The sequence below is a fragment of the Fukomys damarensis genome, unplaced genomic scaffold (assembly GCF_012274545.1).
Source record: "Fukomys damarensis isolate Sample0158 unplaced genomic scaffold, DMR_v1.0_HiC HiC_scaffold_23, whole genome shotgun sequence".
NCBI classification, from domain to species: domain Eukaryota; kingdom Metazoa; phylum Chordata; class Mammalia; order Rodentia; family Bathyergidae; genus Fukomys; species Fukomys damarensis.
Window position 1 is genome coordinate 14,338,181 of NW_022900935.1, and position 16,939 is coordinate 14,355,119.

Below are 16,939 nucleotides of genomic sequence, written 5' to 3' on the forward strand. Positions count from 1 at the left end.
CTGAAGTCTCTAAATGGCAAATGCTAGGCAGGCAGCAAAGTACTAGCTATACTTTAAACCCAAGAGCATCTTTTCTGCCTTGCAAGCCATATATTTTTGTGATTTTTTTTTCATTGAACATAAAATTGTGCATATTTATGGGATACAATGTGACATTTTCACACACATCTGCAATATGTAATGATCAAGGCAATTAGCAAATTCATCACCTTAGACATTTATCATTTCTTTGTGTTACAGTCAAAACCTTTTTTCTAGCTCTTTCATAATATAAAATAAATTTATTATTAACAAAGTCACTCAACTGTGCCATAGAACACCAGAATTCTTCCTCTTATCTAGCTATATTTTTGTGCCTGATAACTGACCTATATCTATCTCCTCTTCTAACCCCCCATACCCTCCAATTCTATAAAATCAACATTTTTAGCTCATACACGTGAGTGAAAATATGCAGTGTTTGTCTTTCTGAGCCTGACTTATTTCACTCAGCATAATGTCCTCCAGTTCCATCTACATTTCTACAAACAGGATTTCCTTCCTTTTTATAGCAAGCCACGTCTTAAAGACAGGATCAAACAAAACACCAGGCCTTACAGACAGCTGACTCAGGCAACAATCTATAAGGAATGCAAAAATATCCCTAGGAATATAACAAAGTGGAGAAAATCGAATTTCTCTGAGCTCCATTATAGGGATTATGGCTCAGGTTAGTGGATAAACTGGGTAAGTTACTGGATCTTCACACTGAGGGTCCATGCTTCTGCTGACTGCAACCCAGACCCTTTGAGGTTGGAGGCAGAAGTGATCACCGTGGAATGTGGGGAGTTCTGCCATGGGCCAGTGCCCCTCCAGCGTTCTTCCTCTGGCTGCACCTGTCCTGCATTCAGAAAATTTGGGCATATTTTTAAAGAATAATGGTTGGGTTGGTAGGGATACCAAATGATCACACACTGCCTGAGGTATTACTGTCTCAATCCATGTCTTCTTGTGGGCCTCCTACTTGCCAGAGGGCCTTTTGGAGTTCTAAAGACCCCTCCTCAGTGTGGCTTCCAGGAAAAAGCCAACCAGATGAAGCTGAACAGAATGTGGGAGGGGATGGAGTTTCCCTACCTCAGGAACTATTTCTTCTGCACAAACTGTCCTTTCCCTGATGCATACATTCACTGTAGAGGTGGTTGATGCTCTCATGAATGAGTACCTCAGAGTTAATGACCACCTCTTCACTAACTAGCTATAGGGTTATCAGATAAGGCACTCGCTAAACTACTTTGGACCTCAGTTTCTTCCTGATGAAAAAGAAGGTTCCTCTCAGGGACAAGCTGAGCTAAGTTCCTGGCAGCTGCTCACACAAAAGGAAAATACGACATTTCCCTAGCCTGCTTGCTAAGTTATGAACTGAAAGCTATTAAAGAATTGCCCTTTCCTTGACATTTAAAGACTCGCATGTTTGGAGGTAATGAGTCAGTGGTAATTACAGTACATATGCCACATAGAATGGGAACTGATTACATGTTGCAACAATTAGTACTTAATAATTAAAATATGGTAGGCAGTATAATTTGCATGTGTATCTGTCACTGTGACTGTGTACTTTGTAATTGACATTCCTGATCTTGCATAGATTCGATACACAGGGGACAGAGAGGGCAAAGTAGGAGAAAGATAATTTGACCTGGCACAGAGGTATTTAAAACACCAGTTCTATCTGCAAAGAAGTGTGGCCCCCAGGCAAGAGGCCAGAGTCACTCACTCTGGAGCCTGTTAGTATGGCCTGGCCCATCCCAGTCTGCCTCGAAGATCCAACCAGGAACTCGCACTGGTTCTGGGGTCATCTCTCTTTCACAGCCTCCCAGAACTTGCCCTGAAGGCCTGTAATGTGAGTTCTCTCAGGCCAGGATTTGTGTCTGTTTCCCTCATTTGTTGTTCCCTCAGAACTTAGAACAACAGCTGGCGCTTCCCAGACACTCGAGATCTATTTGTGAGATCAATGAATTGAGCACATTGAAGCCATAGGTTAGGGGGAAATGAACCTGGTAGAGAAATTTATATCCTGGTTTGCCACGAGTGCTCTACACAACAAAAAGAAGGAAAACAACCATTTATGGGGTGCTAAGTGTCTTCTGTTGTGCATAGCTTTATATACACACCTGTGAGACAGGCACTATGGGTCCCAATTTACAGGGAAGGAAAGGTGAGCCCCATCACAGATCTTCTAAGATCAGAAAGGCGACACCCCTACAGTCACACCTCTTGGGAACCAACCCCTTGGGGTTTTGCTTTCATAAGACTGCTTTTGAGCCAAAGGGGGTTGAAGAGCCTAAATTGAGCCATAAGATCACTGCCTCCTTCAGATGGCGAAGGGGACCCAGTGCTTCACAGAGCAGCTTTTTTACTTTCCTCTGTTATGCTTTGGCCATCTAAACTGAGAGGCTGTTTTTTGATATCAACCACTCAGACCAGAAGCAGTGACTCAGTTTATGCTTTGGCCATCTAAACTGAGAGGCTGTTTTTTGATATCAACCACTCAGACCAGAAGCAGAGCACCTGGCAGTGGAAAACAAGGAAATGGGGGAGAAGAAAGGGCAGGCCCGCATGGAAGACCATGTCTGTCCTCCTGTTTGTGCCCCATTCTCTGAGCATCAACTCTTTGTTTAGCTCCCTACTGCAGCCTTCCCAGAGCTCCACTCCATGGCTACATTCTGGGCCAGACCAGCACCCAGCCTGGTGGCTCCATCCACTTTGGCTGCAACTCAGGCTACCGCTTGGTGGGGCAGAGCATGGCCATTTGTACCCGGCACCCCCAAGGCTACCATCTGTGGAGCGAGGCCATTCCTCTCTGTCAAGGTAAGAAGCAGGTGGGGAGGCGGGGCACAGGGTGGCTGGAATCCAACACACATGCTGAGTTTGTTTCAGGCCCAATCACTTTCAAATATGGGTTGCCTCTGGGTTTAATGATGAATTCGCTCTTTCCGAAAAAATACTGAGGATCCATAGTTTCTCCACCCTGGGAATTACGTATCTACAGCAGCCTGTGTTTTCAGGAACCTGAGGGAGATGGGCATGTGAGCACATAAATGCAAATGGCAGAGTGAGAAAGTGCTATGTCCCATGTATAATGGTGTTATGGAAGTCCAAAGATAAGAAGGAACCTACCTCCTTCTGGACAGCTAGGGAGGGCTTGGCCTCCTATAGCACGTGAAACGATCAAACACTTCAACTGTACCCCTCAGCAGGCATTCATTACCTTTTATCACTTATGAGTGGTTTCCCCTTAAAGTAATACACATTCAGACTAGAGATCTGAAAAAAATGAATGATGAGTAGTGACTATTAACAATGCAAAAGAAAAAGGTGAAAACAAACCATAATCCTATCGCATGAGATCATTAACATTTCAGCGCATTTCCTTTAGTCTTCTATACAAAAATAGGATAATCGGCATAAAGAACTCTTAATATTTTGTTAACATCTTTCATCTAGTGAAATATAATTCTCTGTCATTATTTGCAGTGGTTGCATGACATGATGACATTTCTTCAAGTGTCATCCTACTACGAGTAATTTGGATTTCTATATTTTGTGTTATTATAAACTTTATTATTTGATGCTTAGAAGCGTATTTATTTCCTTAAAATAAATTCTCAGAAATAAGAGTGTTGAATCACAATGCCTGCAAAACTTATAGTTTTTTTTATATTTATTCCCCTCTAGAAATTGTCTTCATTTATACTTCTACCATTGGCACATGAAAATTGTCTTTTCTCCCACAGTCTTAGCATTATGTACTGCATTTATAAAGAAGAAAAACTCTGCCAGTTATATAGACAAAAGGAGGAAATTACTTCACTGTTTAATTTTGTTTTTGTTTGGTTCCCGGTGCTTTAATGACATTAATAGCTTTAATGATATCTATAATCTCGGATCTTCACAACCTCTTGGCCTTTCACAACCTGCCAGCACTTTCCCAGAGAACAAAAACATATTCTGAATACTCTATTGTAAGCCCTAAGCAAAGGTTATAAGGAACTGACCGTCTACAAATAGCAACTTGGCTTCAGTCTCCATGTCTCTAACCCTAACAACGTGGACAAGTCTTCTTTTCAGAGCTCCAGTTAGAAGCTCCTTGTCTGTGTTGTCTCGTGTCGCTACGCAAAATTAAGCCACTTCAGGCCTCTGCCACCCATCCCCATACTACTCTTAAGTGCCCTGCTCACATGAGCTTCCTGTGCTGCCCTCCCTCTCAGCCCTTCCTTCTGTCTCCTCTGGTATCCTAGTTCCAAGCCGGCAAGTACACACCTCACTCACTATCTAGAAGTCTGTCCCCACTTCCTCCTCCACTACCCAAAGACCCTCTTCACCTCCTTCTCAAGGGCACAGTAGCTCTTCTGAGAGAGCGTGTATGCCTCGGGCCCTTTTATGGGGAAGGTTTGTCAGTCCTCTAGCGCCATGTCCCACATGGCTTGGGGTCAGGAAGGGCCTAGCATTTTTCCTGTTCTCTACTGCTACTTCCAAACAATGACTTCTCCTCTCTCCGTTCTTCCTCCAGTCCATTCCCTCATTCTACATAACTTCCCACAGAGATCTCATTCCATCCCAAATATTTTGGGCTTGTATCTCCTCCTCTCCTGCCCACCGCAGTGTCTTTATTACCTCTAGGTTGGGGACTGCAGTTTGGCGTGGAGATCTTGAGACTCAGGTTTGTAGTCTCTCCAGCTGGCTGTTTGTCATCTGTCCTCTCTGCTATCCACAAAAGCCAGGCCAGGCCAGGGCCATGAGAAGCGGCTGTGGCCCCCTCCTTCACTAACCTTCCTCACGTAGGCTCTCCATGCAGGACATTCAGTGGGGATCTCATATTTCTTCCCAAACTGTTCAGAGAAGAACACTGGCCGATCTCGTTCCTCTTTGGTGCAGTGCCTTGTTTGGGCATTAGAAGAATGTCTCACGTATAAATGTTTCCTCTCTCCTCATTCCTTCTGAGTTCCAGATCCTTCTGTTTTGGTCCCACATCCAGCCTTTGAATGTTTATTCCTTCTTGATATTCCTATTCTTCTCCCCGCCCGAACAGTCAACTAGCCTAATACCTCTTCTTGGTTTTTGAAATTCTAGCAACAGCAAGCATCATTGTAAGTCGGTATCGATGGCACTTTCCTTTGTTCAAATGTATTCTGTCTCTGAGTGAGGGAGTTCTGAGCGCTAGGCAAGTTGTTAGAGAGGGTAATGGATGAGGAACAGCAGTGGGTACTTTGATTCTGATTAATCTACCATCTGTAACAGTTTCTGAACTATCAAAGAGCTAATATAGTTTGTACATAATAATTTCTTCCAGAGAAGTGGATGTGGCAACATGACCAGAGCTATTATTTTTTATGTTTATAGGAAGAATATATACTATTTAGGTAAGAGTAGACCATATGGTCTTTGAAAGAAATTAATATGTACTACTGAATTAATGCTATCATTTTTATATCCCATATCTTTTCTTTTTTTTTTTCATTTCTACCCTCTTTTTGGTGGAAAATAACCTCAAATTTCTCAGGAAGGATTCACAAAAGATAAATTTTCCTGAGTCTATAAATGTCTGAAAATCATAATTTTTGCCCTCACACCTGCTTGGTAGGTTGACCAGATAAAATTCTAAGGTTATAAATAATTTCCTTCAGAAGTTTAAAGTTTCTATTTTTCCTATGTTCTTCAAACACCCAGTGTCACTGAGGGGAAGTCTGATGTCAGTCTGATTCTCATCCCTTCGCAATAATGTCACATCCTATCTGTCTCTGGGAATTTGTAGATGTGTCTATGCAGCTTTGGGTTCCCGAAATCTCATAGCATTGTATCTAAGAAGATTTGTGTCTTTCTTTAACTCTGAGAAATTTTAATCTACCATAATGGCAGTCCATCTAATATCTCTCTTCTCTCTTTCTGGAGAACTGAACAGTTGGATAGTGTATCTCCTAGACTGACCCTTTGTTTTAAATCCTTTTCTTCTATTGTCAGTCTGCCTCTTTGGTCTATATTCTTGGAAATTTCCTTTACTTTTAATCACCAACCATTCTATTCAATGCATATTTTAACAATTATATTTTAATTTGAAAGAGCGCTTCCTTCTCTCCTTTTTGTTGTGCTTTTCTTGAAGCACTCTGCTCACATTTTGTGAATACTGTATGTCACCTCCATCCCGAGGTACTGTTGAAATTCAAAGATTGTCGATCTTCTGTTTCCTGAATTAGCTGTTTCCTAAGGGGCCTTTTCTGCCCTATTTTTAATCTTATCTTTGCTTATCAAATTGACATTACTGGTTTTCTTTACCTGTTTAGTGATCTTTGATTGTTCACATCCAAAAGGTAAAGGCTAGGTTGATCTTTCCAGGTAGGCAAGTGGATTACTTTTCTTGATTTTCTGTGAAGTTTCTTCACCCACTATGCCCGTCCCATGAATGAGAAGCTAAATTGAGTGTGTGGCACAGACGATCATGCAGAGGGACGGTCTTCAAACTGAGAGATTTAAGTCTTTGGGCTTCAACCATAGGATTAGGAGCTTTCCTCTAGGATGCCAACTCCTACCATAACAGCTGTAATTTTCTACGGTAGTTCTCTCTCCCTCACTTTAAAATGGGATGGAAGCTTTCTATTTTGTTCGGAGAGTTGATGCGATGCCTCTACCCTGCATCTGTGGACTGGGATGGAAACAAACTGACCTCACCTTGAGGCTCTTTCTCGTATATTTTGAACTATAGCCTTTTAGCTCCACTTACCCTGTCAGCACACTGCAATCTTTATTCCGTCTTCCAAATTATCTTTTCTGAAGTCTTTGCTGATGGTGCTCCCTTTTTCATTCTTATGATGTTTTTTTTTCCTCATTTATTTGTTTTTACTGTAATATTTTAGGGCCTTAGGTAGAGAAGAAAGATCAAAACGTCCTCAAAGCACAACCTTGAACCAGAAATACTCATGACACCATTTCTCCTTTGCTAGCTCTTTCTTGTGGTGCTCCTGATGCCCCCAAGAATGGAATGGTGTTTGGCAAGGAGTATACTGTGGGGACCAAGGCTGTTTACAGCTGCAGTGAAGGCTACCACCTCCAGGCAGGCGCTGAGGCCACCACAGAGTGTCTGGATACAGGCCTGTGGAGCAACCGCAATGTTCCTCCACAATGTGTCCGTGAGTCCTTGGGCAGTGGAGGTGGGCATAAGCAGGGCCTGAGTGAACAGCTGAAAAGATCCCTGCAAGAACTGAGCTAAAAGTCTTACAATGAGGAGAAAACATGTACATGGATGTTGGGAGATGCAGGGAGGGGTGGGGAGAGCATTGTTTTTGGCATCTACCAGCTTGGGTTCCCATTTGGCAATTACTTTCATAGCCCGGGTGAACCATTGTGTCCTGAGATGCTTCCATGAACCACCATAGAAGCTGGGAAAGACCCAGTCCACTCCCTTCTTCATGGAGAGACTGTCAGAAACTATGCATGAATGTCTTTTGGTCACAAAACTGAAAAGACAACTTTCAACCCAGAGTCACAAATTGGCAGCCTAATGGACCACATTTAGTCCAAAACTATTGGTCTCAGTTTTTCTTTGGCCTAGCCTGTGCTTTATAAAATGTTTTTCAATTGCTTCTCAATATTTTTAAAATGAAGAAATTTTAAATAAAAATCTACATTTCTGGCCTCTCTTGAAAAATAAAAATCTGACCAAATGGAACATATAGCCGTATATCCAATAGTCAACCTTGCCTGAGTACCACCTCCCTCTTTTTTTAGTTTGTTCTGGCAAATCTTCCCTGGTTTGCCACAACCTGTTTTTGTTCCTTTACCAGACCTGCCAAGGGACTGTAGGTTCTTGCATTCATTATTAGCACATTAAATCTCCCAGTGCCCATCTCTGAACTGCTACAGTGTCTTCTGTAATGAATTAACCACTCTCCCTGCTCCTTGTCTCTCCAGCTGTGACCTGTCCCGACATCAGCAGCATCAGTGTAGAGCACGGACGGTGGAGGCTAATCTTTGAGACCCAATACCAGTTCCAGGCCCAGCTGATGCTCATCTGTGACCCAGGCTACTACTATACTGGCCAAAGGGTCATCCGCTGTCAGGCAAATGGCAAATGGAGCCTTGGGGACTCTACGCCCACCTGCCAAAGTAAGCCCCAGTAAGAAGGGTGGGCAGGTTTGTGCACAGCTTCCTATCGATATTGTACATGGGTGGACGAGGGACAGGGAGAAGATGGGTATCTCCAGGGACTGCATTGTGCCTTGTTTTGGAAACACCTCAAATCAGAGGCTGGGAAAATTCCTACTCCTCTAAACTTCTAAGCATCTTGTCCTCATATTAAAATATTCCTTTTAATAAGCTGTTCAAATGCACATGTAATTCATTTATCCATGTTCAGTAGGCCCCTGATATATGCTGGATATTGTGGAGGTATGAAGGTGATAGATGGTGGCACCTGCCTGCAGGGAATTTACAGCCTTCTGGAGAGACAGACAAGGAAATGATGATGATGTGGTGTGTGACAAGATCTGTAATCACAGCATGTATAGGAGGAATGAGGGCAGCACAAGGGACAAGCCACCTATGTCTGTCTGCCTCTCCTTGACCACTGTGAATTGGTTTCCCTTTAATGTAGTTTCAAAGGTCAGGGTTCCTCAGGGGGACCCTGAAGACACTGACTGAAGGGTCTGACTGAAGTCTGAAGACCCACAGACTTCCTGGAGCAAGTCTGAGACAGAGAGGTGTTAATTGGAGAGTGCTCTTAGGACATCCACCCCAGACAGGCAGAAAGGGCATGGATTCCACCGTGAAATCTACCCATGTGTGCAGCAGAGTGCAGGTCACAGGTATGGAACGGCCCCACTGCTCTGCAGCCTGGGTGACTAGGCCTCACCTCATGTATCAGTCAGAGGCCAACAGCAGTGCTATGTAGAGAAGGCGCATGAAGCTAAGCAGAGTCTAATGAGACTGAGTGGCAATGTCTGCCCTGGGCGTGAGGAAACACACCAAGAAAGAAAGAAAAAAAGACAATTCTTCTCACTGGCCCTTGCATTGATGCAGTAGCTCCAGCCTCCCCCTTACAGAGACACATTCCTATAACATACCTAAAATATTTTTATATTTTATATCATCAAAGTATTTTATCTGTATAAATTACATAATGTGTGTTTGTGTGTATATGTGTACATACTAAAATGAATGAGAAGAAAGATATAAAAGCAACCTGGCTTACAAAGGGCAAAAATGTTCCTTTCCCCTATGGCCATCTTTTCCTAACCTCAGGGCACAACCCAACCACCTGAGGGTTTCTTCTTTTTTAAATGCACACATCAGAGCCCTGTCTCCAGAGACTGTGGGCTGTGCCTCTGAAGACCGAGCATTTCAGCAGCACCTCCAGTGCCGGTGCGTTATATCACATGAATCAGTATCACAACCCACATGCTGGTCATGAGTTCCAGGAGAGGGAAGTTAAAGAAAACTTACTTTGGCATTATCCTTGATCATCAGAGGCAGCACTCTCCCCCTTCTTGGAGCCTGCTTACTGAGTACTTTGTGATCCCTCTAGTCATCTCCTGCGGAGAGCTCCCCACACCTCCCAGCGGGCACCGCATCGGGACACTTTCTGTCTACGGGGCCACCGCCATCTTCTCCTGCAGTTCTGGGTACACGCTGGTGGGCTCAAGGGTGCGTGAGTGCCTGGCCAATGGGCTCTGGAGTGGCTCGGAGGTCCACTGCCTGGGTAAGTGGCTTTTCAGGGCTGCCCGCCTGCCCTTCAGTACCATTTTACCTACTGCCAGAAGGGTGTACTCTAAGCGCCAACCGTTGGTTCCCTTCCACAACTAAAACCTTGGACTGGCTTCTCCTGGAACACCCAAAACAATGAGAACTTCAAAGCTGATGAAACAGGCCTCTGAGGGGTTTGTCCTTCTGATCAGAAAGACAACTCCTGGGCTGGGGATTTAGCTCAGTGGTTCCCCCACCTGCCTCACAAGCTCAAGGCCCCAAATTCAGTCCCTGGTATGAGAGAGGGAGGGAGAAAGAGAAAGGGAGAAAGAAAGAGAGAAAGAGAGGGAGAAAAGGAAAGACAATTCTTTTATATTTCATATTATCAAAGTATTTTATATGTATAAATTACATAATGTGTGTTTGTGTGTATATGTGTACATACTAAAACCAATGAGAGGAAAGATATAAAAGCAACCTGGCTTACAAAGGGCAAAAATGTTCCTTTCCCCTGTGGCTAATCTCTTCCCTGCCTGAGCCTTTTAAGGTCTCTCTTTCCTGGGACCCCTCAGTTCCAAAAGAGGGTCTCCACCACACAAACCCACCAGGACAGACTGGGTGCTCCATCCTAGATGAGCAGTACCGCTCGCCCTCTGGCTCAGTCTCCTGTTAAGGACAGAGTCACTGGCTGTTTTCACATAGAAACAAAGGAAACTAGGGAAGGAGCCCATAGAATACCAGGAACACACTCTTCCCAAACCCTACTTAATAAAAATAACTCACAGAGGTCCCACTCAAAAAGGAAAGATGAATTTGGCCAAACCATCTGTTTTTGGATGACTGTTTTCAACACAAATAGACTTCAACCTCCTTAATTAGACCATGGTGCTTCCTGTAGAGTAGATGCCAGTTGATTAAAAAAAAAAAGAAGAAGAAGAGAGCCACTCTGTTACATTCTGACAAAATACCTGAGATAAAATCAACTTATTGTATTCAAGGGAAAGGTTTATTTTAGCTCATGGTTTCAGAGGTTGCAGTCCATGGTCACTTGGCCCTCATATCTTTGACCCTCTGAAAGTCAGAACATCATAGTGGGAATAGGGGGGAGAAAATGGCTCACTTTGTGATCAGGAAGCAAAAAAAAGAGACTGAAAGGATGGGGTCTCTATATCTCTTCAAGGGTATCCCTCCCACCATGACCTAACTTTCTCCCACTAGGCCCCACCTCTAAAAGGTTCTACCATCTTCTAATCACTCAATTGAAACAAACCTTCAACATATAAGCCTCTGGACGCTTTACCCAAATCATAGCAACCCCAGTGGCAGTAACAGTGACAATTCCCCACTTACATGCAGATACAGAAACTAAATCTCAGAAATGAATGGTCATTTGAGATACACCTTGGAATTGGGGATTGTCAAATCCTCAACACCATTTCTGTCATGCCTAGAATTCCTGAAGTCACTCCTGGATCACTACCCTAAGGGGAAGATGAAGGAAGTGAAGGATAGTTGTGTACTTGGTCTTTTTCCCCACCCCTGTCTCCCTTCCACCCTGACCAAGAACTACTCCATTTCTGGAAGCTTCTCTTTGATTTACTGTCTTCCCTCACCCCACCACCAAAGCTGGACACTGTGGGACTCCTGAACCCATCGTCAATGGACATATAAATGGGGAGAACTACAACTACCGAGGCAGCGTGGTGTACCAGTGCAACGCCGGCTTCCGCCTCATTGGCATGTCTGTGCGCATCTGCCAGCAGGACCATCACTGGTCGGGCAAGACCCCTTTCTGTGTGCGTAAGTATGTCAGCCCTCTCCCTAGTTGTAGGTTCAGCCTCAGTGTGGACTTTCTCCCTTCTTCTCTTGGTCAGATTAGCTAGAGGTTTTGTCAACTTGGTTTTGTTCTTCAAAGATGTAATCATTACATCTGTTGTTTTCCATTCTCTCCATCATTCATTCATTATTAAACCTTTGTTCTTCTTTGCAATTTCTTTCGGTTGACTCTTTGTGCATTTTGCAGCCTTTGAGTTGAAAATTTAATTTATTTTTGTTGTTTTATTTGTATTAATTTTTAATAATATAATTATCGGAAGCTGAGATTTCATCTGATCAACTGCTTTGATTATATCTCATACCTTCTAATAATGAATGTTTATTGTTTATTAGAAATTCTGTAATTTTGGTATTAATTTCCCTTCCTGCCTTGATTTTTAGTAGAAGGATTTTTTTTTTTTAATCTCTAGGTGGAAGGACCTTTTGCTCTTATTTTGTGTTTGTTTTTAATTTTATGGCATAGTATACAATATTTTTCATCATGAAATTTACTGATGCTTTCTTTGTGACCTAATATTTAATCAGTTGTTCTGAATAATCCATGTGCACTTGAGAAAAAGGTATTGTGTAAATCTCTACATATATTTATAAGATATATGCTTTGTAAATTATATTGTTTATGACCTCTGCATTCTCATTTTTCCCCCATTTGTCCTGTTTTGTTATGAAAGATATGTTTGAAGTTTCCTATTTTTAGTATGTTTCCATTTTTTCCTGCATTTTCTGTAGTTTGGATACATAAAGGTAGTCACTATGTTATTTGGGACCTAGATATTTATAACTTTTATCTCCATGGCAAGGTGTGCTTTTAGTCTTTAAAAATGTCTTTTTCATCACTTTTAATATTTTTAACTTGAATTTCACTTTGCTTGATATCAGTCTAGCAACTCCTACTTTCACCTTTTTTTCTGATATACCTTTGATTATCCATTTAATGAGGGGTGAATCTCTTAAATTAAGTACAACTCCTATGTAAGTTTCATCTTGCCTGGTGAGCCAACTTGAAAAATCTTTTAGGTTAAACTCATTCACATATATTGATATGTTTGACCTTAATTCTGTCATGTTTTATTTAGTTATTATGTGTAAAATATTATAGTTATAGCATATCTTTGTATGATGCATTTTCTTTGCTTTTTATAGAAATTTCTCCTGGCATTTAGGCATTTTGGTTTTTTGTTCTGTTGCTTACTTTTGCACTTATAACATTTAATACCATTAGAACCTTGTTGTCTTATTTAGCATTTCATTATCTAGTTTATCAATTTTAATAGTATTATTTGGCTTTCATATATTGGTTATACAACAGTTAATAAGCTTATTCCACATTTATTTCATGTCTTCCCCTTTTATTTTTCAGTTGGATTATTTCTACTTTTTCAGGACATGAAACATTTAATATTTATTATAGTGTTTAAATATTATGTTTCTGTCACACAGAGAGAGAGAGAGAGAGAGATTTTCACTTTGCTCCTAGATCTGCAGTTCGGCATATCAAAAGCTTACTAATGCTGCTAAAGGTTTCCCAGGCAATCTTAACAGGGTCAAGCTCAGTCGCTTGTAGATTCTTCAGCATGATCTTTTGTATAATTTTCCCCAATTTCTTGCATTTATAAAACTGTTCTGTACCTTAAAATTTGAAAGACCGCTGAATTGGACATGAAATTCCTATTCACTAAGTATTGCTTTGACTTTCTTTAAACGATGTTCTGCCATTGTTATATTGTTATTTTGCTTTGCATGTTACTTCTTTGGAGAGGGGCATCATGCATCTTGATTTTTCTTACTGTACATATTCAAGGTGCACAACAGGTTTTGGTTTGTGTATGTACATACTGACATATCTACTACAGTGAAGCAAGCTGACATATCTGATCTTCACACATGCTCACCTTTGCATGTATGCACTAAAATGGCTGAAATCTATTTCTTAGGACTTTTCCAGTTGAGTGTAACACAGTATTATGGACTATAGTTATTATGTTGTATATTCAATTTCTAGGACTATCCATGCTATAAATAGCAAATTTGATCCTTTTAACCAACATCTCCCCATACCCCCACACTTCTCTACCACTGGTAATCATTATTCTACTCTCTGTTTCTATTTATTCAGCTTTCAGTATTCATTTAATTTTATTTTTACGGAATTACTTGGTGGTTTTCCAAGGGTCTTGATTTTTTTTTCTTTATCCTTAAAGTTTAATTTTTTTTTGCTAAGATATGCCTCAGAGTTAACTGTTCCAAGATGATTTCCCCAGGTATTCGGTGGATCTTTGATTATGTAGATTCAAGTCTTCTTTCATTTCTGAAATATTTTTGAGGATGATAGTTTTAAATAATGGTTCTGGTCCCCTGTGTCTAGGTTGGAGTTTGCTTCTCTGCCTCTACCTAATTTGAGGTTGGGAACAATCTCTGTTTTACAGTTACGCTGCAGGAGTGAGTTTTGATTTGTTTCTTCTTGTTAATTTGCATTTTGAGGGTTTAGGTGACCACCATTCTTGTCAGCTGTCTGGAAATAATTTAGGAAATTCTGCACTTTTTAAAGTTCCCTAAAGTGAGTCTTTATGTGAAATGCAGAGGTTTGTTGCTAATTTTTTACAAGGCAAGCTTTTGCTTTACTTCTTCGTCTTCATATATGGCAATAAAATAATGAGACTTGCTATATAAGGAATGTAGAAAAAGCAATCTTATTGACTTTGTTAAGTATTACAAACCAAGACCCATCCGTATCCAGTCAACCTTCCCATGTGTCTAAACAAGACATGTTTAGTTTCTGCCAGAAGATGCAAATGTAAATGGCTTCAGGAAAAGGGCACCTAGTGTATAGTGTATGCTGAGGAATGCTGGCATCTGGAAAGAGAATGTCTGTTCGGCCTAAAAACACTCACGTTTAGGCTTGGGCCATGATACCAGCAGCACACAGAGTACGGAGTCAGGCACTCAGGTGTGAGCCTCAACTACCTGGTTTCCACCCCAGCTCCAGATACCATGGGGCTCTGTGACTGCTGACGAGGCCGCTTCCCTCACTAGGTCCTGGTTTTGTCGTCTTTGCAAAGCAGGTACACCAGGGACTGTTGTGAGAATCAAATAAATTAATGCATGTGAAGCGTTAGAACGGTACTGCTTAAGGTGGTGCGGTAGCGATGGAGATGATGGCCAAGGTGCTGATGCTACCACCTTGTCACATCACGGAATCCAGGACCTCCGTGCTGTGTGCCATTCTTTTCTGGAGCACAGAGAGTTGACTCGTCCCTGGAAGAGGAAGGCAAGAGTATAAGAATAAGTATGTACGTGCTGCATTCGCCCATCACACATAAATCCAAGCTTTCCAGTATCCTCTGGACATTCGGTATTCCGGCTCTCTTCCGCATTTCCTCCGCTGTGTCTCTTGCCCATTCTTCACCCAGCTTCTTCACGTTTTCACCTGTTCTTCAAAGGCGCTCTCCCAACTCTATCTACATGCTTGGCAAATAAAATAAATCTCTAAGACGACCTGGAATCAGACATGTTGGTATCCGATCTCAGGCTACTTAGACGCGATACCTCTTGAACAAGCCCCTCGACTCCTCTGAAAGTCTGCTTCCCCTTGGGGATAATGGTGGCGCCTACCTCCGAACACTGAAGATGAGATGACCACATATACAACCCAACAATTGGGGTTGCCGTTCAGGGTCGGCCGAGCAGCAGTCAGCAGCCGCCGCTCCCCACCCCCGCTTTATGGACCCGGGCAGTGGGGAACGAAGTCCTTTCCGATGCCACCTGTCTGAGAGGAACGCAGGGAACGGCTAGAGGCAGAACATGGAAGTGCACACGTATTTTGTTGCAAAAGAGGCCCGGAACCACAGCAATGCACTGCTAAGGCTGGTCCCCGTCATGGCCCCAGGGTCAGGAAAGCGCTCAGGAAGTAGAACGCGGCAACCCCACAGAATGGAGAAATGGACGCACCGGAAGCCATTTATGGTGAGGAATGGTGTGCCATTGATGACAGGTCCAGAGTGTTTGGTATTAGAGTTAGTGACGACCAAGATCATCCCAACTGGACAATTTGCTTACAGGTGATGCTGCCGAGTGAATACCCAGCTACAGCTTCCTGACTTGTCAAATGAATGCTCCTTGGCTTAGAGGGCAGGAACGTGTGAATATATCCAACAGCCTTGTGGAAATAGAGAGAGAGAATACTGGTGAAAGTATTCTTTATCTGTGGGTGGAGAAAATGAGAGACGTCCTAATGTGAAAATCTCAGCTGGAGAAACTAGGCCCAGATGCACAGAAGAAAACAGAAAAGGAAGAGGTTGAATGGGAAGATAATTTTTGCTTTTTTAGACTATGACCCAGAAAATCCATATAAAGCATTTGATTATGACTTCAGGGAAAAATCAACCAGAAATAGAAGAATTACCTCCAATTGATCATGCCATTCCTAATAGAGCCCAAAGAAGTACTTTTCAGGAACACTTGGCTCCAGTGGTTTGTCCTAAACAGGTGAAAATGGTTCTTGCCAAGCTGTGTGAGAATAAGAAAATAGTGCTACTCACAGCATCTAAGCCTATAGAATATGCAGTGAGGGTAAACAGACCTTCTTGCAGGACTGTGAGGGTGACGTGGAGACAGCGGCTGGTGGACATCTTCTCCATCTCATGGAGATTTTTGAATGTGAGGAATATCATAAAGATAGTGTCACGTTGGTATGGAGGGATTCTGCTAGGACCAGATTGCTTCAAACATATCAACAGCTGTGCCAGAAACATACTAGTGGGGAAGAACTACACAAGTTAACCTGAGGAATCATCTAAGGGCTTGGGAAAGATGAAAAAAGTGAAAAAGAACAAGAAGAGAAAGGAACATGAATACTTGAAACTACGCAAAAGCATTCAACACTGAGTAACAGAGGAAGTGAAAATCTAGGAGTACCCATCTGCAGTTCTGTGCTGAGCTGGTAATTCGTTGACCGTATTTGTTAGCCTAAGTGTCATGCCTCGATTTCTGTCACAAATTGGTGATTAGGAAATATCAAAAAGTGGTTTTCTCCTCTTTTTTTAGTCCTTGTAAAGTAAAACAGTGACTATGGAGTATCAGTAGGCTTCTTCCACCCCTGAAATGTGTTCATGTAATATTCTGGACTCTTGTAACAACCTGAAGTACTTTTCTTGTGATCATCATTGAGTAATTAGAATATAGCTGTGGTGAATGAGACATTTGTAGAGGTGGCAGAATGACACTGGTCTAGTATAGGACAAAAGCTTGTTGGCTGGCTTTCTCTAGTCCGTAATTTTGAAGAGAAGAGTAGCACATCTCTTGATTGGAAAAACAAAGAAATCCTTTTTTTCACCACTCTTTGAAAAATCTTCCGTTCTATCATTGTTTTATATTTCTTTCATCTGCACACTAC

General features: G+C 42.1%; 1 protein-coding gene across 1 annotated transcript in view; it reads left to right on the forward strand.

The window, feature by feature from the left end:
- Csmd2 (CUB and Sushi multiple domains 2) overlaps nt 1–16,939 on the forward strand; it is a 553,879-nt gene that overhangs the window by 494,248 nt on the left and 42,692 nt on the right. The window contains 6 exon segments of the mRNA XM_033767260.1: nt 2,659–2,847; nt 6,975–7,160; nt 7,942–8,136; nt 9,554–9,727; nt 11,267–11,325; nt 11,328–11,511. Of these exon segments, the coding sequence (XP_033623151.1) occupies nt 2,659–2,847; nt 6,975–7,160; nt 7,942–8,136; nt 9,554–9,727; nt 11,267–11,325; nt 11,328–11,511 (987 nt within the window).